This window comes from Polypterus senegalus, unplaced genomic scaffold, assembly GCF_016835505.1.
Source record: "Polypterus senegalus isolate Bchr_013 unplaced genomic scaffold, ASM1683550v1 scaffold_5301, whole genome shotgun sequence".
Classification (NCBI taxonomy): Eukaryota; Metazoa; Chordata; class Cladistia; order Polypteriformes; family Polypteridae; genus Polypterus; species Polypterus senegalus.
The window spans coordinates 2,937-24,787 of NW_024385980.1; the positions used below are offsets into that span (position 1 = coordinate 2,937).

A 21,851-nucleotide genomic window follows, 5' to 3' on the forward strand; every position below is an offset into this window, starting at 1 on the left:
GATTCTTATTCCAACAGATGGCGTGTACAAACACTAACACTTGCTTTTACGAATTCCATATTAAATGGCATAAAATAGAGACATACACATTGTAAACGTAAATGCTGAGGCCTACATTGATTACTTAGATTTCAACCCATCTTAGACAGGTAGCAAAGCTAGTGCTATATAAAACATTCATTGATAAAGCCTGGCTTTTCTCTGTAATTTTCTCCATCCTGTTGGCTTGTTTTTCAAGAATATTATAAATGAAGCTTTCATCTTCTCCAAGGGTATCTCAAGAAACCATTCTGAAGACCAGGATTGTTTTTCAGGATTTTCTTAGTTAATCTTGCTGCTTTGATTACAAAAGGAAACAGAAATTGGCCTTCAGAATTTTTAGTTGGAAGTCTATTAATACAAAAAGCTTTCAGTTGCCTTCTGTTAATGAACTATGTACGTCACATTTTTTCCATAACTTGCTTGTTTTTTCAGGCTCTGTGGGCCTTGTAAAAACTTGACAACCGGTGAAATCTTTTACAAGCAGTTCTTGGACAGCCTTGGTGTTTCAGTGCAGCCTGGTGACCTGGCCGGTGTAAGTACACAGGTGTCCGAGGGAAGTCAGCAAAGAGAGGAGGAGAGGAGAGCTGATCACTCTGAAAGGTAACTTTTAAGAAAGTTGTTTTTGTTTGTCTTGTGGCTGCAGTGCTGCATCTTTAATGAGAAATAAAACCTGGACTGCATTTATTTCACAGGATGAAGCAGATTGACAAAGAAGCAAATTGTTTAACTAAGAAAATGACAGTACAGGAGATTATATTTAAACTGAAAGAGCAGATGGCACAGCGTGATGCCACCATCAGGGAAAGCTTCCTGGCCAACTGCCAGCAACCTAATGGACGAGTCACCAAGAAAGATTTGAAGAAGGTAAAAATTTATGTTAATGTGATGAGCTTCGCATGGTATAAATAAGGAAACTTATGAACGTTTTGCTGGTTTTATGAGGCATGACAGGCATACAAAAATTAGGAAATGAGCTCCATGTGCGTTAGTCTTGCACAGTAGAGGAAATAATGCGCTTCTAATTTTGTACTTCAGAAAAGAGCCTACAGAAGCTATTTTTAATCATGGAATGGTCTGCAAAAAAGTGGATCAATGTAAAAAAAATAAAATAAAAATGATATCATAGTGTCTTTAAATCTGTTTGCCCTGTGTAGCACCTTTGAATGGTACATGCTGTTAATAAATAACAAATACAGATTGGTGGGCTAGTATGTTACAAATCAATTAATGCAATTATGATAATAAAAGCTAGGCATTGCATGTACACAAGAGATAATATACTGAGTACATGAAAACAGCACAATGAGAGCTCACCAATCAATTTAATAGCATGCGCCATCAGCGTCACAGGAGTACAAATGAAATAACAGACGATAACAAGGCAGATAATATGATTCTATAATTCAAACACAAAATAAATAGCAATTACAAACATTCTGGCATTGAATACAAAATAAAGCATGACACTTATATAGTCGTCTGAGACTAAGTGCTTATAGGCAGCACAGCAGAAACAGTAAAGTGAAGGATAAGAGAGGCTGTTGATCCAATTCAGGGTCATAAAAACCCCCTCCAGCTCAGCCAGAACTAATTGGTGCCAGGTAAGAATTCTTAACACAATCAAGTGCTCACACGCTCATTAAAGCACATAGGGAATGGGATAGAGGGCATGTTATCTGTACTGTTACTTACGCTAGTTAAATTAATACAGAATGATACAGTGGTGAGATGGGCAACAATATCCTTCTCATTGCATTAAGGTCCCCATTTCTTTTTAGTGGGGGGCCTTTTATACAGAGTGTTTATGTTTTCAGTGTGATGAGAGGATCTTTACACAGATTTTTTTGTATTACTGGTTAGTCCTTGGTGTATGACTACTATGACTGGATTTCTGTTCTCCTTGCAGTCGTAACAAGGTTGACATTTTAGTCATTTCACTTAAACCACTTCGCTTTAAACTTCAACCTCCAACATCATAAAACAGGGACTTGATATAATAATGATTTAATTAAATTCAGAGATTTTTGCTTCCACCTAAATGGAAGTTTGCTGATGGGGTCAAAAAACTATCGTTATGTTCACAGTATGATTCTATAAGAGAAAATAACAGTTTTCATCACTATATTATATTATGTTCTATTCAGTTACTGGATGATTGCATCCTAGAAAAGACATAATAACATTTTAGAACAAGCGGTTACCAAATTATATCCGTCCTGCATATTAAGACCTATACACAATGCTAACTTCTGAAAAAAATGGACCTATACTGTTGTTATAGACTTCAGTCCAATTGGTTTTGATCCGAAATGTATCCCTGTGTCCTTCAAAAACGTGTCCATTGATAACTGCTGTGGAAATTTGTTTCGTAAATCTTTTAAACTGTGCATTGTGTATCTTTTTTGAGCAGTACTTTAAACCTGATTGATTGAAGGTACATGACTGCCCTGAAACAACAACTATGATATGAGTTCAAGATCAACAGAAATCTGACAATGCCAGATTCTGCTTTTACTTTTTCCGCTAACTTTGGCACCAGTTTTCCACAACCTGAAGGTCAATCAGAGACCTTGAAAAATCAATGCATTAAAAAGTCTGAATTAGTGTGAGCCACCCTAATTCAGGGTGTTCATAAGAACTGTACATAATTGCTTCACTTACTTAAATATTAAAATTTTTCCTTCAATTTAAATGTTCAAAGTCTAGATGTTCAAAATTCAAGTAGAAATTTCTCATTTGTTTATACTCTCATTTTTTTTATACTTTTATACTCTGCTAGATCCCTAGTAAAGGATCAAAAATAACACCATATTCATCATAATTGAACTTCAAATAGTCTAAAATGATGCCCCATATGCTTATGTTTGTCCTTCTGGAACTGGCAGTAAGGCCTAGGACCACCAATAAAGAATTTAAAAATATTATTATAATCATGATCAGCAACCTTAAAATTGCATAAAACAGCACTCTGCATGCAAATAGTAGTTATTTAAGTTTTGCAAAAAGGAGTATCCCATTAGGGGATGAACCCCTTGGCTCAATGTACCTGATATGCACAACTTCATGTCCTTATGATCATTTTTGCTTAACATAGCTATTGGTTTACTCTTTATCATAAGGGTGTAATTTCCTGCACAAAATATGGTCCAAAAATGGCTTACAAATGAGGGGGTTTTCAGGTCTAGAAGACCAAAAATAGAGAGCAACCCCCAAAAAGCACCAATAGCTTCCATAACTAGACATCAAGACTTTTCAAATGGTAAATCATATGTGGCAGTTTTCTTAAATTGTTGAGTCTGGAGGTACTGAAAAAAAAAAACCAAACTGAAGTGATTTCTAAGCATTGCTAAGAAAATTTTTATCAAAACAATACATTTGTTAATGCAATTAATATATGGTTTACAGTGAAGGCAATATCAATTTCAAAGAAACATTTCAAATCCTTTTCTTGATGGAACACCAAGCCTTCAACCATTCATTTCACCTCCATTAGTAATGATTAAATCATACCAGGCCACTTTAAGTACAGTATATACACAGTGTGGAGGACGACAGGAACACCTGGAGAAAACCCCTACATAGACATGGGAGAGAATGTGATGCCTGGCCTACAGCGGAAAGACATGAGGAGAGAGCTTATTTACAGGGTGTTACTTCCCCTGGAGCACTAGATGACAGCCTCCCTGGGTTGCAGTGATGCATCGGAGTCCCACAGGACTCCATGGGAGTTGGAGTTTGGCACAGCATTGTTGGGTTCTATGGGTGCCACCAGGGGTTGCTGCAGGATTTTTGCTGAGCCCTTTGTTGCAGCACTTCCGCCACACCCAAAAGTGCTGCCAGAAGAAGATCACGGACACCTGGAGCATTTCCAGATGCCCTTTAAAAGGAGCCAGCTGCCATTACTCTGGGAGCCAGAGTCGGGAGGAGGAGATGGCATGGAGGCAAAGAGAGAGACAAAGAGAAAGGAAAAGAAAGAAGTGTGCCGTGTGTACTGTGTTAGTATTAGTGTTTTGAACTGTGCTGTGCAGGTAGGAAATGAGGGAAAGCATTTCAGACAAAGAAAATATAAAAGCGTGTGAGTTGAACTTGTGTCCTCTGCAGGCCACAACACCTAGCCTCATTAATTGCTCCTCCTTCCTTTTTTAAATAAATCAATAAACTTTATTAAAACTCCCTAAACATGAGCTAATGCTTACAGGGGGAAATTAATTTAATTTACTTAGATTAGACATGATTAAGGAGGGAAGGTGTTGGTTTTGGATGTTTTCCATAAAAAAGAGGGTTTTTTTTTTTTTTTGTTAAAAATAAGTGATGTGTATAGTTTTTGACTGAGGCAGAAGATGAGAATCAGTCACACAAAACAAATGTTTAGTATACATTTGTATTAGAGCTTAACATCACTTTGTTAATTGTGATAATTCAAAACTGGAACGTGATCCATTTTTAAGACCCGCTTTTTGAGTGAACATATGTAAGACATAACTGTTCACTTAATGCTAGTGTTCTGAAGGAAAAATAACACAGATTTTATATTCAGAGGTATGGTGAAAATCTAAATTCATCTTAACCTCATCCAAATGCAAAGTCAAAAAAATAAACACAATCTTGTTATTAGTATTAAGTGGTAAATGTTTGAAAGCCACTCCTTTTGTTTTTGAAAAGTTTGGAAAACGGTTAATGTGTGCCACCATCTTTTATAGTAGCAGTGTAATGACATCAAATGCCATTAGATCACTTGGTTAGCCACCTGTGTTTTTGCCAAAAACAACATAAAATAATACACAAAATGATTTGTTCAGTCAAAAAAAACCCTCCACAAAATGGCAAAATGATGACATAGCATACCTGACATTGAAAATAAACATCAGGATTAGTAAAAAAAAAAGCAACAACTGTCCAAAAATTACACCAAATTTATCAGGATACTGACTATCTAGATCCTAAAACTTAAAGTACAAGTTTCATTAAATGCACAAACCTTAATGCTTTTGATTAATAGTACTAACCTAAATAGCAAATACAGTAAATGTACCAAAGCAAATAAAATTTTTAAAAGAAACAATATGCTTCACGAATTGCCCTAGGCCTTGTCCATGAGCCCTTTCTGATTTACTGTACTACTGTATATCCTATTTCTAGCCTTGTTTCTTTAATACATTTTATTGAGCACAGAAAAGAAACACACACAGCAATGTAGATAAACCTGAATCGGGCATCTTTATTTTAAAAGAACTAGCCAACCCGCGGTGTACCATGCGCTGCATAATCAGGCCGGTTTTTTAATGATTTTTAAGCACAGGGAGAAAATTAACATTTGAAAAATTGGTAATGTAATAAATCAGCAAGAAAAGCAACATTGTAACAATGCACGGAATGAACCAACACACAATCGTCCGTGACTGAAAACTGGTGGACCGCCATCGCTCATGAGCCCACCTCCAACTCGTCACTTGAGTTGTTGTCGTCTTTGCACAGTCCAGATGCACCTGTGACTCACGTAGACTTTCCGTGTTCCTGCAGGAGCATCTAAGAAGACGCACATTTGTCGCGGATGCGAATTGCTGTATGTAGCGTGTAAAACAATTTGCTATGGTGCACGTGGTCGTGTGTCGTAACCGAAAACTCGGTTTTTAAAGACTGCTTACTTCATTGTTTTTTAACTTCAGGATTGTTTTAAGGATCCCATGGGATACCCCTCGCAAACCGTTTTACACGCCGCATATGGCGATTCACCTCTCGTGTGGCTCCTTCCTGCGTGCGCCATAGGTGTCTTACTTGTTGGCGGCTTAGTGAATCCACGCCCCTTCCGGAGTGCTTTCCATGGGTGTCTTGACTTACTTGACTAGTTATATATATAGATTCTTCCCTTGAGAGTGACTTTGGGATTGGTGTTACTAGTTATATTTTGTTTATATTGTTTAATACTCATGTTGGCTTAGATAATTATTCAGGAGTTGTAGAACAGTTTTGAAAAACAAGCTTAATTTAGAGTTTTGAACTAAATAACTATCAGTTTTATTAGTAAAATGTAATAATTTTATTATTTCATTATAATTATTCATTATTGGTATATGACCTTTGTGTAATATTTAGATATGGATATGAAACTAAAACTGAATGATTGTTTATTGATTCATTAATTCTTCATTTAATCTTATGTATTGAAACCATATTGATTACTCTGATCTTTTGGTTCAATTCTATTAATGGTATTTTTCTGTACTAATTGGTTCTTTTCCTGTTTTAGTTCTTTTGTGAAATAAACATTACTGAACCCTTCTTATTACTTAATTCAAGGCTGCTATGTTTTTTTTTTATGTTGTAAGTAATTGGATTTGTTTGAACTTATCTAAATAATGCTGGATTGCTTTTCACTTACATTCTGTCATGGTTTTCTTTATTTCTACTCATTTAGACAAAATCTCTCACTAACGACCACTTTAGTATTCAGTATGAAAAATGGCAAAACATTGCACCAGGCTGGAGATGACAAGGCCCTCCATGCTTTGAATGGCTCATGTCAGTTTTAATATATACAATAAATACTGTACATAAGGGGCTGGAAATGCAGAGCATAACTGAATTCTGATTCAGGATGATAGAACTGATCTATTAAATGATTTTTTAGGGAATTAAAGGAGTTAAGTGTTTCTTTAATCATTCATATAATTCAATTGAAAATCACAAAAGGAACTAATTTGAAACATGAAGGAAACAAGGCTTGAAAGTTACAAATGTTTTAAATTTACTAGAGCTGACTTGTTGTCTTGCGGGCAAGCTAAGATTTTTTTTTTAATTTAGTACAATTTTACACTCAATATTCACCTAAGAAAACCAAAGGCCATGTTGCTATTACTGGTCCAATTCCCATTTACAATTTAATTCAAAATGGCGTTAGTATATTTTTGCCTAGTATAATGTGAATCATTTACAGTAATTAATGGAGACGTAACCCTTAACATTGTTTTTCGGAAGCCATCTTAGACATCCAAATTACATACTACAACAGAAATTCTGATCTTATACTGTGTCAGGTAACTGGCTATTCATGTGTTTTAGGGTTTGAAGTAAAATGGCTTAGGGTGTTGTGCTTTAAACCACAAAGTTTCCAACTCAGAATCCTTTCTCAGAGTCCTCTTCTGACAATTATCACACCACTTAACTTGTCTTTTCTCAGTTTTACTGGGATGCACACATTAGGTCATCCTTTGAAATGGATATTCAGTAGACCCTTTGAATCAAATAAACACCAACAACAATAGTAAAATTTTAAAAATGCAAGAATTATGCGCTCCTCTTGAAATAAGGTATTATTATTCATGTAATAAATGCTGAGTGATATTAGTAAATGTAAGGTGTCATGCAAGCGCATCAGTGGACCACTCTCTGGGCCCATCTGAGGGGGTGCTGATATCTTCTTCTGTTCCCTCCACAGTACTGAGAAGATGTTCAGTGAGACCAATTTCCCCTTGGGGATTAATAAACTATCTATCTATCTATCTATCTATCTATCTATCTATCTATCTATCTATCTATCTATCTCCCCACCACTCCCCTCCCTCCCTCCCTCCCTGTCCCCCATCAATAAACGACAAGCCTGCCGAAAGGATGGTCACTTTGTGAAAGAGCACACTGCAAGGTGGAGTTTATGTTTTGCACCACAGAGCACTATTTTTGTTTTGATTTTTCCTTTAATTAATACCAACATTTCTCAACCCCAGCATTTCTCTCTTGGACATATTGTTCCTCACTCAACCACAAATGGCGTAGTCGACAGGATGGCTGACCAAGTAAACCTGGCAGAATCAATCTGTCAGCTTGTGGACCAGGTGAACCAACTCCAGGTACAGCAGGCAGAGCTGCTTGATGCTGACACTCGTCATGAACCAATTACTTCAGCTGGGGTCCAAGGGCCCGCACATTTTCTCATCCAGCTGCACACTTGGAATGATATGGAGCATTACTTGCTCATATTCGAGTGCACCAGCAGTGGCCTCAACATGAGTGGGTGCACTTCCTTGCACCCTTCCTAACAAGCGAGACTCAGATGAGCCTGGAGGGTGATCCACTTATGCACATGTGTGACAAAGGATAAAATAAATTAGCAACATTGCCATTCATTCTTTGTGTTAAAGCAGTCTTCCAACTTATTTGGCTCACTGTTATTTGGTCCCAGTGCAGCCATTCTCCAAGCACTGAGACCCTCTGATCCTCTGTACTCTGGTTGTCTGTTCTAAAATAAAAAGGCACAATCTGAATTTTGTGTTTTTATTCTATTACTGATTTTGGCCTTATGCATATATTATTTATTTGCTTTTTGTTCCCTAGCTTCTGGACAACTGTGGAATGATCATGGATAATGAGCAATTCCAAACCCTGTCAGATGCACTTGGCTTTAAGAATGAAGGCATGACTTACCATGATTTTCTGGCTGCATTTGAAAGTAAGGAAATACACAGATAAGAATGCCTGTAAAATTCCAGGGAAAGATTATGTTTACTTTTATTGTGACTGTTTTCATTATTTAACTTCTTAAATTAACTTGCATCCATCAGTCCTTTCATTATTGAATTATCTTAATCTTTTTTTGGGTTGTGATGTGAGGAGCCAACCCCGACATCACCAGACACAAAGCAAGAATCAACGCTGTGTGTGGTGAACTTAATTTCTATTCATCTGATTAGTTTTAAGCTATTCCTCATATTTAGAAGCTGCTGTACATTATATAACATTTTTTATAAAACTGATGTGAACATCCAAAAATTTTACTTGAGAACCCTTTGATTTTAATTGTTTTTTATGTAATGTGAGTGATGGGTTCAAGTCTAGGACAGAATTTGTTAAGCAGAAAAACAAATCCTTAAAGATAACAAAAAGTATTTTGAGCTTGAACTTGGTATTTCAATCACCAGAGCAGCAAGCCAAACAAGTTCAGCCATCTTTATTTGCAGTTAATAACTTAAAAAGTCGAGATGAGACAGCACAGGGAAGCACTCGTCTGACCTCACTCTGCAAAATAAAAAGAAAAAAAGATGCATGTGAGTCTGATTCTTGTTTACTGCCACATTGTATAACCCACTTCACTCTGATGCGCTCTGGCTTTGATGACCATGCTTCGGGAGAACATATTTCTAGAATTTTCTAGCCAAGAATGTCATTAATTATTTGTAATAATATGTTACCTATCCATCCACTGGCTTAAGCCACTTTATTAATCTAGGAGAATTGGTGCCTTTCCTAAAAACACTGAGTATTAACAATCCATGCTCAGAAGAAATTAGAATTTTAAGAATCCTTTGTTTGTTTTATAAAATAACAGTTGCAGACTCATCCATGACAATCAAAATATTTTAGTGACATGTAGCTAGATTATTATTTCAGTTTTATTAAGTATCTTATATTCTTTGAGAAGGAATAAAAACTAAAATGCACCCTACAAAATCCTTTCAAGCAGTGGCATCGTTAGGTGGGGGCTTCCAGGGCTTTAGCTTCTGATCTCCCCCCCACTAAACCATCTAATGGACTTAGGCGTCCATCCCTTGATCTTTGAGAGACAAGCCCTGATTACTCATTGATAGCGCGAAAACTCCACAGGAATCCCACTGTTGACAATGTGCAGACTCCACCAGGGGCCTCTCCACTTGTAGACAGCATGAAAACTCCACGAGTGACACTCCTGTCCACCTTTTCTAACAGATCTAACTGATGCCTTAAAGTGGCAGCATTATCAAATGGGGGCGGTGGGATATAAGCCGCTAATTAGTGCTGAAGCTAGTGACAGTGGGGGCTGTGAGGCCTTTTGGCTTTGGAACCCCTGCAGATTTTGTTTTGCTTCTCCTACTTAACTGGAATTGTTTATTCTTTTGTGCTTGTTTGTTTTTTCTGTCCTCCCAGCCTTCTGATCCCATCATCAGACTCACCTTTAGAAACTTACAATATGATATTGTAGATAAGAATGCTATCCTTCCATTAATTATATATCTAATTTTTATAAAATTGGATGGATTTTTTTTATTACTTATTTTTTAATATTCTTGCCTAATCTTATTTGTTTTTTCTTTTTCTTTGACATTTTGTAAACCACTTTGAGCTACACTGTATGAAAATGTGCTGTAGAAATACATGTTGATCTTGACACCCAAAACCCTTCATGCCATAAGCTAAGCTACATAATGTTTGTCTTGTTTCTCACCTTATCTATTAGTGATTTTCCTAATACACTGTCTGAATCTTTTTAGGTGTGTTCACATATAATGTGAGGAGCACCTACTGCAATAGCTCTGTCTGTCTGTCTGTCTATCCACATGATAGAACTCAGCCCCTTTAGACCTTTTTTTTTTTAATTTGGCACATTTAATCTTAAAAAAAATTGTCAAAAAGTTTTAATGAATTTATCCTTTCAGGGCGACATGGGTGGTGCAGTGGTAGCGCTGCTGCCCCCCAGTTAGGAGACCCAGGTTCACTTCCCAGGTCCTCCCTGCATGGAGTTTGTATGTTCTCCCCGTGTCTGCATGAGTTCCCTCCCACAGTCCAAAGACATGCCGGTTAGGTGTATTGGCGATCCTAAATTGCCCCTAGTGTGTGCTTGGTGTGTGTGTGTGTGCCCTGCAGTGGGCTGGCACCCTGCCCGGGGTTTGTTTCCTGCCTTGTGCCCTGTGTTGGCTGGGATTGGCTCCAGCATACCCCCGTGACCCTGCAGTTAGGATATAGCTGGTTGAATAATGGATAGATGGAATTTATCCTTTCACTAATTATTCTTTTGCTTAAGGTTCTTTAGTGTGGCTTTCCACCATTCTCTCTTATACCATGCTTAGAGGAGCGACGTTAGAAAGCTGCACGCCATATTAAGTCATGCTATTCTGGCTCCCTTTTCCAGATAAGGTAAAGCGCCAAGCTGCAATGAAGCTCTTCAGAATGGCTCAAGTCTGAAAAGCAAAATCCTTTACATTTTTTGGACAGAAAGGAGATGTCATTTTACCGAAGCAGAGAGGAGAAATTTGAAACTACAGTTCATTTTTTGTATATTCACTGCACAGTAAAAGCTTAAATATATTCAGTATTTGCAAATGAATGATTCAGCCCTAGTTCTTGTATCATCCCAATGCTGACCAACCAACTTTTAAAATCTTGCCCTTTGTTTTCTCAAATGTTAGTGTTTTGCCTCCAGCTCTGGCATTCCATCTTTTTCATTCCATCTGTGCTGCACCTTATGTTGAGCCTTTAACAGCCTGTGTGACCTTAATTCTTCTTCTGCATACCCTACTCCAGACACACATTAGATGGACACTGACTAGCCAAAGTCATATTTCAAACTCATTTCATTTTCAGTATGAAATTGACTTTTAGTGTGGCATTTTGACACAGCGGTTAGCACATCTGACTTACAAGCTGCAAATTCAAGCCTAGCACTGTCAATGTCAATTTTGTACATTTTTCTGTGTATAGTGTATGCGTGGCTTTTTCTCTCTGCACTCTTGTTTCCCCCCAACATTTGAAATGTATTTATGTTAGGTCAATCAATGACTCCAAATCGCACCTTAGCAAGTGAGTGTAATGTATAATTGAGTCCTGCCCTGGTCTGGGCTCCTGTGTAGGGCTGGCTCCTGGCTCATTGGCTTGCCCCCAGCACTGCAGGGATATATGGTCCGGCCCCTCATGACTCTGAATTGGATCAATGGTACTTGATGATGGATGGAATTTTTATTAAGCTAATTTAATTACAGTAATAAGAGCTGAGATGGATGTGCAGAACAAAGCAGAATAAGAAATGAGACAATCAGAGGTACAACAAAAATAGCACAGCTAGTAAACATAATACAGTTATAAATATAATGCATATATCATGAGTATTTGTTACTTTCCCTACTTTTCCTGTTGACGTAATAGCTTAATTCTTAATGCTTCATCATCTTCTTTTCCCAAGGTGATTGTATTTGGCATTTTTACTCCAAATTAAATGCATGCTCAGTGAGTCTGTAATTTTTATGGACACTCGATGATGATACATTTTATTTGAGGAAAAAAAAGAATTAAGGTGACTTTATTGTTAAAAAATGCAAAAAAAATCTTTCAGACCCTCATTTTTAATCATTTTTCAGCTGCTGTTTATCATCAGTTAGGTATTCTTCAATTCAATGAGTATTGTTCAATAAATAAAAACACAGATTTATATGTATATAAAGATGGAAGATCAATACCATAGTTAAGGCTCTTTCACGTCACACATTTTGCAGTAAGGGCGAGTATGCGTATCCATTTTGTTGTTTTATGGTTCTTTTTTTCAGGCTTCTACCTCAACAGATCCAATGTAGGCGCCCCAATTGGCTCAAACCACCATGTGAATGGCACTCAAGTTCATTATATGACAGCGGAAGAGTGCCTTGGCCAAATGATGAACAAAATGAACGAGAAGTTTGGGGTAAGTCATAAGACAATATGTGATCAAAGGCTCATTTAACCATGCATTTCAGGAATCCTGGATTGCAGCAACTACAGGGGGATAACACTGCTCTCGGTGCCAGTTAAAATCCTTGCTAGGGTCGTCCTCAATAGGATCCGTGATCACTTGCTCACCTACCAGCGACCGGAACAGTCTGGTTTTACACCTAAGAAGTCTACTATCGACCACATCCTGGTGCTGAGGGTTCTTGTAGAATGCAAACGCGAATATCGGCAGAGTTTCTTTGCAGCCTTTGTCGATTTTCGCAAAGTGTTCGATTTAGTTGATCGAGTTGCCCTGTCGGACATCCTGAGGGTTCACGGGTTCCCCTTGAGGTTGCTGGATATCATGGCTGGCCGTACAATGGTACTTTGAGTGCTGTGCAGAGTGGAGGCAGGACCTCTGCGTTTTTCCCAGTTTTTTTCTGGGGTTCGTCAGGGGTGTGTTCTTGCTCCTACTCTTTTCAATGCTTGTATGGACAGGGTGTTGGGCAAGTTCGTGGGGTCCAGCGGCTGTGGGGCATCTGTTGGTGAAGAAAGATTCACGGATCTAGACTTTGCTGACAATGCTGTGATCTTAGCGGAGTCAATGGAGGCTTTGACCGGGACTCTTGAGAGACTGAGTGAGGAGTCGGAGTGTCTGGGCTTGCGAGTGTCCTGGATAAAAACCAAGATCCAGGCCTTTAATAAACCTCTTGGGCACAGCCATCAGCAGTGTGTCTGTTTGCGGAGAGAGTGTTGACCTTGTTGAGAGGTTTACTTACCCTGGCAGTGACATTCATGTCTCTGGTGACTTTTCCTGTGAAGTCAGTAGATGGATTGGGAAAGCATGGGGGTCATGAGGTCGCTGGAAAGTGGTGTGTGGTGCTCCTGATATCTATGCAAAAGGACAAAGGTTCAAGTCTTTAGAGTCATGGTGCTTCCTGTCTTACTATATGGTTGTGAGACATGGACGCTATCCAGTGACCTGAGACGAAGACTGGACTCCTTTCTTTTCGATGTTAATGTTGATTTATTTTGTTTTATAATTGTGTCTTTCATTTTTCTATATTTTAATATGTAAAGCACTTTGAGCTACTGTTTGTATGAAAATGTGCTATATAAATAAATGTTCTTGTTGTTGTTGTGTGTCTCTCCGGAAAATCCTTGGGTACCTTTAGATTGACTTTGTGTTGAATGAGCGGTTGCTCATGGAGTCCCGAATGAGGCACATTACCTGCATTTTGAGGGAGCGTCAGTTACGGTACTACGGCCATGGGGCGCGTTCTTCGAGGGTGATACGGCTCATAAGATCCAAGTGGCTGGACTAGGCCAAGGGGTCGCCCACATAACACCTAGCTGTGGAAGATAGAGGGTCATTTCCGGAGGGAAAGACTGGACTGTGTGTCTGCCTGGGGAGTTGCCAACCGGGATCCCGAGCTGTTTCGACGTGTAGTGGGTGCGGTAACGCACTGTACCAGTGCATGCTCCCCAACTTGACTTGACTTGAGGACTTTAGACTTTCTAAAGGAAATGTATAGAGTCTCTACACTCATTTCAGAGTAATCAAAATTATGCCAAATAATCATAAAGATGACCAGCATGCTCAGACCTGTGAAATTCTTTATAGAATTAGCCTATTTTTTTGCATATTACATGTGATTACTCCTGCATTGTAAGTGAAAGTGAGTTGCTGTCTTTTGTTGGCCCATACAGGTTAATAAGTTCATTATTGTCTTGTGCACAGAGTACAGTAAAGTTGTAACTCTCTGTCAAGGTTCAATGTCCAGGTGGCTCACCGTACACTTGCCCCCCTCTAATATTTCGTAACCGAGATGGGCACAGCAGTGAGTGAGAGATAACAACCCAGTTCACATTGTCCAAAAGTGCATAGTGTATATTTATTTAAACAAAAAGCAAAATAGTAAAGTGCAGTTCAGCAAATAAACAATTAATGAAGTATTCCATAAAGAATGGGCACTTCATATGTGTAGGCTAAAAACAATCAACAAATACTTTAAAAAAAACTTTTCGAATGCTTCAGGGCATTAAGTTAGCCTCTGTGGCAAGATTAGCTCTCTCTTCCTGTCTGTCCAGCTCACCAAAGAAAATGGCGACAGCTGCAGTTGCCATTGAACGACTCTCATCCTACCTGTCTGCCCTCTTTGGCTTTGGTCGAGACACACCTAGCCAACGCTTTGTCCTCCCAAACAGCATATCGCACTACCTGGATCTTGGGAGGCCTATGCAATTCCCTCTTACTCTAAACTCATAAGGGATACCCCTTAGAGCAGGGGTCTCTATCACCAGTCCTGGAGGGCTACTGTGGCTGCAAGTTTTCATTCTAACTCTTCTCCTAATTAGTGAGCACTTTTTGCTGCTAATTAACTATTTCCCTATATTTTGATTGACTTTTCTTGAGACTCTGACCGCTGAATTAATTATTTTTTCCTTAAACGGCACCTAAACATAAATTTGATGTGAAGTGAGCCAACAGATGACCAACTAAGTTGAGGCCTCAAACTCCAACCAACTTCACTTCATTCAGTTTCTTAATTTGAAGCCAATTCTCATTGCTAATTGAACCCGTTATTTAATTCCATTGCTCTCATTCTGCCATGGCAGACATTTCTAAAACTGTTGATTTTATTTTTTAAGAGCGCTGTCAAAATGTTTTGTGGACCTGAGCAGATCAACATTACTGAGGCCTTCACCTTTCTTTATTTTCAGTTATTATGTGATGGAAGCAAGTTGTTGTTTATGTGTTGGTACATTTTGTGTCTTAATATTGTTTGGTTGCTAATTAAGGAAAAAAGAAAATATTAAGGAGCCTGAGTCTTAAGATGTGCATCAATTAAAATTAAGGCGCACAGTTAATTAGCAGCAGAATCTGGTCAATAATTAAGAAAAGTGTTAGAATGAAAACCTGCAGCCACAGTAGCTCTCCAGGACCAGAGTTGGAGACCCCTGCCTTAGAGTGTTGTTACCCTCATTCTCTCACAGAGGCCCTGCCTCCTCTTCTCACCTATGCTTGCTTGTACCACCGATTTTGCTTTGGCGTCCCCTCTCTCCTTATCCTCAAATCCTCTTCCTCCTCCCTTACTTCTCAGCTACTCCTTTTAAATATTGGTGGGCACGTGTGCTTAATTGCCAACAAGGCAATGAGCCAAACTATGCACGTCTGTACGTGAATGCACAATCTGCTCTCCACTTCGTTATGAAGTGCCTTGAGCATGGGAAAGGTGTTATATAAATAAAATTTATTATTATTATTGATATTAACAAGACACAGCCACTCCCCCATGATGCATCGCCCCCTACCTGCACACCGTCCTGCACTTTTTTGTTTTTTTTTAATTTGCCCGGCCATAGACCTCACCTTATGACACTTGCATCTACTATACAGCCTACAATGGAGTAAGAGTGAAAACTGAAATGGACAGGTTAATATTCTTAAAATTTGAATTATTGAATATTTACACACAATGTCTTGATGAGCCAAGACACTTTGTCAATGCAGTTCAAAGAGGCTAAGATGTTGTTGGATACAATGAAGAATGTGTAACAAACCAAATAAAATTTCCCAAATTCGAGGCTTTGACATTGTTCAAAGTGAAATGCGGAATTGTAATCCTTGCTGTTGTAAATAAACTTTAATATCTTGTCAAAAGGAGACTAAGATTTAATTACTTTCGGGCAGACATGTCACAAGACATCAGATTCCCTACAGAAAAGAAACAAAGTAGGAATGGCTGGAGAAAGGCATTAAAAAATGATCCAGAGACACCAATGATCAATACTTCCCTACTAGCCACATACACTAATACAAAAACAAACTAAAGAGAAATAATTCATAGAAAGAAATAAAAATTATTACAAATTGGAGAAATAAAAAAAAAACACAATTTACACTATTTACAAAGCCCAGCGCTGCAGCAAAACATTCCAAATTACAATACAAATGAAATAATACACTGACCAACTGTACACAGGCTTCTTGAGCTAATGCCATATAAATGTCAACAGAATCATTTCTCAGTGTACAGGAGAGCCCTGTCCCAAGTGTTAGTGACAAATGCATTTTGCACTTCAGTATTCACAATCTTTTCCAGTTAACCCGGGTCCACCTGCTGGATTGTGAAGGCAGGGTCATTTCTACTTGACAACTTTTATTTTGACAGACATTCATTTTACACTTAACAGAAAATTTGGAGTGGTACAAACACTTAGAGTGACACAGTGACAAACAGTAACAGAGACTTCCCGTGATAACTGTTACATAGAGCCATGGGGACTGTGTAATAATATTGTGATAAAAATATTTAGAAACCAATTGTTGCCCTTACTACAGAACCAGTATAGATAAAATCTCAGAAACTGATAAGTCAGCTAGCCTGGGAAATACAGCCAGGCTGAGATAAAAGGCCAGTGGCAGGCCGGCATAGCGGGAATAGAGGGGATAGGTAGAATTTATGGCTCTCCTTCGACCTCCAGTAGGAAAGCTTGGGATGGAATAAGTTCTGAATCTTCCTGGACTGAGTCATTAAGAACTACACAATAACACTTCTTCAAGAGATGTGTTAAGGACCATTAGAAGTGGATAAAGGAGGCCTGCAAAGACAGGCTCTCCCTCTTCTCTTTTCCATCCTGAGGAGACCATCTATCTCTGGCCGGCCATGCTGTTTATTTCTGCTACCCCATTCAAAGGCCATATGGGAGCAAAGACCAAGCCAGACCAATCAAAATACAATTATAAGACAAACAGCCACCTGGTAGCCTATTGTCAGGTTGTGTTATTTTGTCAACACTCACATTTGTACTCTGCTTGAATTTTGGGCATGTTATCAATAATATATGATGAATAAATGTGAAACTCTCTTTCCTGCCTTTTCTGGGACTCAAATTGCCCGAGGTTACAGATGTAAAAGAAAAAGTGTTGGAACTACAAAAGCAGTTAATCTTGATAGTGTAGTGAGAGTGTGGGATTTGGGGCATCCATTATGGTCTACATAATAAAAAGTATAAAGGGGAATAGGGTCACCCTAGGACCCTACCACGACAAAACACATAGTGTCTTCTATATATTGAAAATGATAAGATGTTCTTAATGAAGGAATAACTGAGCGCCCAATATACATTCAATAACAAATGTATTGTTTTGAGATTGTGTAGTGTATAATGCCATTGATGGTCAGCTAGGGAGTCTCAGCAGAAAGAGTGAAGTTGTGTGAATTTTCAGGGAAGCAATATGACATCTAACCTTTCCATGCTCAGTACAAGTTATTTTCATTTGTTTTGAAATGTGGGTACTGTTAGGCCAATACTGAAAGGGGTCTTTAGATTAGAGACAATTGGAACACACAACTAATCCCAATGTCTGGGCACCTCTGAATCCTAGCCATATAACTTTCAGGATCATCACACAAGTGTACAAATTTAGTTCAAAATCCAGTCTGGATAAAATAGAAAATTACTAGAACAGGAAATAGGTTGGTGGGGGTTTTGGAGTATTCCGTTTTTATTTTTGATATTGTATGACTACCAATTGATTAGTACAATATTCACTGTGCAGAAAATTATTTTGTTGAATATAGGCAAGATAAAGTATATTTGTACTGTTTTTTGCTAAGCAACAAAACATTTTTTTTGTATTGCATGTTTTAATATTGAAGTGTATTTCAAAGTGCTTATAATAGAAAGAAAATTCCAATATATACAGTCTCCAATATGTACATTGGCAAAAGTCAGTGTCCGATTTGATCCCAAGTGTCTGCATTTTTTATTTAGGAGACTGACGAGACACATGGTGGGACAGAGTTGCCAGTTAAATGCCAAGCTTTGACTCTCTGTATGACCCTTAACCTATCAGTGTTCCATTCTAGAACTATACAGACAGACGTACTAGGATTTGTACGTGACAAAAGAAATTTGGGTAATTTTTTCAATGTGTTAAGCTGAATAAAAATTATCAACCACTTCTTATAGGAAAAGGTACATAATAGACAAATCATATGATGAAATAGTTGGCAGTAATTCTGTAAAACTAATTTCTTTTATCTGTAGGATCTGTATTCTGCATTCTATAAGATGGACAGGAATCGTGACGGAATCCTCACAATGCATGATATCCGGGACCTTGTCGACAGCTTCATGTTTATTATGAAGGAGAAAGAATACCAGCGCCTACTGAAGTTACTAGGACTGGGGCCGTATTCTACCCTCAACTATCCTGAGTTCCTAAAACTGTTTCAGGTCAGGGAAACATCAGCAGCTCACCCTTGGCTTAAATCAGTTCACAGGTTTGTATCAAAATTCCATTAAAAGTAAGACAGCACATGCTGCATTTTCCTGGACTTTAAACTTGATGGTCTTTCACACTGGGTCTTTAGAATGATCTTTAACCTACTTTGCTCATACCAGAGGGCTTACTTGGTCACTTATATACAGTAGCTCTACATATTATGAAAGCAGTTTGACTCCATTGCTACAGCAGTAAGGAGTCTGATAGATGAGTGGGGAGGCTTACATCCACAGGTGGGTTTAGTTAGCTCACCAGTAGGCTGTGCTTTTAAATACCATTGAGGACGTTCTGTGAACTGCATGAATCAGTATTTGTTTCTTCCATTGCCAAGACGTTTGCTAGTTTACATTTTAAATACGTTTATTAGGTGTCATCAATTGCATGACTTACTAGTTAATTGATCAAATTCTGGGTCAATTTTATCAATGTTAAAACTCTATGCGGATCCTCTTTTCAAGACAAAAGAGGTTGCATTTCCTCAACCTATCAGACTACTGCAGAGCACGTCCTTTAGTTCATGAGTGCACTTGGTAAACATCTGCTTGGCAGACACCAAAACTTCCTCACTGGGGCTGTGTTTAAGAGTTACTTAAGAACAATTATTTGTTCTTAAGCTGTTCAGTTTTTTTGCCTTATTTAACCACAAAATATGAATGTTCCTGAAATGTAAAACTTAATCTGAAAAATGATGGGATATGCAGTTGGTTCGTTGTAACCTTATAGGATGCCTTTTTTTTAAAGATCTTTGGTTCAGAAGGCACAAATCTGAATTCCAAATGGCATAATAAGCAGTGCTGCCTCAGTGAGAGGCTGCACAAGCAACTGACTTATGTATAACAGACCTTGACAATCTCACAGATGAGTTTCTATCCATTTCCTAAACCCTCATGGTTCAGCATGGGTTCATGGGGCCAAAGCTAATTCCAGCAGTATACTGTAGGTCCGAGGCATAAACCAACCATGAATGAGTTGTCAGTTCATTACCGGCAACATTGACTCACACCAAGTCAGCTTAGAGGTGCCGGTCACTCAGACGTGCTTGTCCTTTCGATGGGGGAAGGAAAATCAGTATACCCAGTAAAGAGCCATTCAGACATGGGGAGAATATACAAAACTCTGCACAGATGATGATCAGGCTGGGAGTTGAGGCCTGTCTGCTAGAATTGTGAGGAAGCCCAGCTAATAACTGTGCCACCATTTCTACCCACAGCTGATTGTTTTTTTTTTATCTCTCTTTCTTCTATTACTGTGTATGTCAAAAACATTAAGAATGTTTTACTATGCCTTGAATTACTCTGTGAAGCAAAGAAATGTCATATACAAATGATAGGGAATAATTGCAGAGGCATATATTGAAATGAGGTGGCTTGGTGGCACTATAGTTAGTTGTACCTCATAGCCCCAGAGGTCTAACTCTTAACCCAGTTTTCTCTCTTTTTGTAAAATGACCTGTTCTTGTACACCCCAAAGATTTGGAGGCTAGGGTAATTTGTAACTGTACTGTACAAGACAGGTAGAGAGTACAAAGCCACAGTTCCACTTCCCAGAGGATGGTTGCTTCATATTGGATACCAACATAAACCTGTTATTGGTAGTAGTAGTGGGATAGTGTTAAGAATTGGAAATCTTATGTGTTCTCATTAGTAATTTTGTTTTTGCCTAAATAATTTTTTCTGTTTTTGGGACTTTAATATTTAAAAAAAAAACAAAAGCTTCATTTCATGTCTGTGTTTTTATTTAATATCTTTGTTTGAGAAAACTTTCACATTTAGTCTTAAATAGATTATAAATTAAACTTTCACTGGGTAGGTAAATGGGTCACTAGAAAAGTGTTACATAATTGTTTGGGATCACCTCCCAGAAGGCACCATGATATGTATCATAAAAACTTCCCTAGAAATTTCAGCTCAACAGCATTATTAGGTTGTCCGAGATTAAGGATTTAATTTGTGAACAAGTGTTGGTTTAGTGTTTTAGGTTCTAATTTTCTGGTAAAAACTCAAAGCTTTCCATTTCTCAATTCAGCTCTCAGTATTAGCATTTTGTCTCCAGCTGAATCATACTTCTCTTGTTAATGACTTCCTTAATTCTTTTTTGACTAGGACTAGTGGTTAAGCAATCTGAGTTTCGCTAGCAATCCACAGTATGCTTATAAATCTGTTTCTTTCTGTTTCTGTCTTGAAAACCATGCACATCTCCTGGGGACTCACGTATAAACGGTCCGTATGCACAAAAATGTTGCCCTCTTCCATGCTCATATCGCAATGTATAAAACCTAAACTTGCCATAAAGCCACACACATTTTCACGCCAGATAAATGCTTGGCATACGCAAGTTCTCCACTTGGTTTTGCAAACTGCTGGCACCCAGTGTCAAAGCAGTGCTTTTGTTCCAGTGTGGTTTCCCCTTCTTTTTTAGATCCACATCCCTGACGCAGCTTTATCAAATACACTGAAATTAACTGCATATTGTTTATTAGTTTATGGCATCTGATTGTAATTAACCTGTAACAATATAATGGGCCACGGAATGGCCAAACTATTCCAAATACCATAGCTGCTTTAGCGTTGTTTCTTTCAGTGCACCACTCTTAGTATTTATCACATTGTATCTGAGTATGGAAACACAGGTCTACAGCAGCTGATCGGAAAGAGAATTATTGGTATACAGCATCAAGCACACGCTGCTTCAGCCATGTGCACAGTCTATTGAACTGCTCTCAAACAGCAAACACTTCAGAGCCTTTCCTGTATCAACCTCGTGGTTCAGAAACAGTTTCTTCCCATGAACTATAAACACACTCAATCAGTCCATCAAGTACTCCTTGTAGAACTGTTTGTACTTATTAGTACAATTACCTCACTGTAATCTTGCGATACAGTTACAATATTGCACAACCTGAGCCACTGTTCCTACATATGATGACGATATAATTTTTAAGATGAACTGCAGCAAAATATGTTTATTACATTATACAGATAAAATGTTAACATCATTTAAATAATCTGTATCTATACTAATAAAAGGCAAAGCCCTCATTGACTGACTGACTGACTGACTGACTCACTCACTCACTGACTCATCACTAATT

The 21,851-nt window shown here is 38.2% G+C and overlaps 1 protein-coding gene across 1 annotated transcript; it reads left to right on the plus strand.

Annotated features, from left to right (window-relative positions):
• Positions 1-474: 474 nt before the first annotated feature.
• Positions 475-18,758, plus strand: LOC120522509 (EF-hand calcium-binding domain-containing protein 6-like; the record flags this gene model as incomplete). The annotated part of the gene is made up of 5 exons (XM_039743419.1): positions 475-642; positions 735-906; positions 8,371-8,485; positions 12,327-12,460; positions 18,523-18,758. Coding segments are annotated over 5 exons (825 nt in total), but the record flags the coding sequence as incomplete, so codon positions are not given.
• Between the last annotated feature and the right edge of the window lie 3,093 nt (positions 18,759-21,851).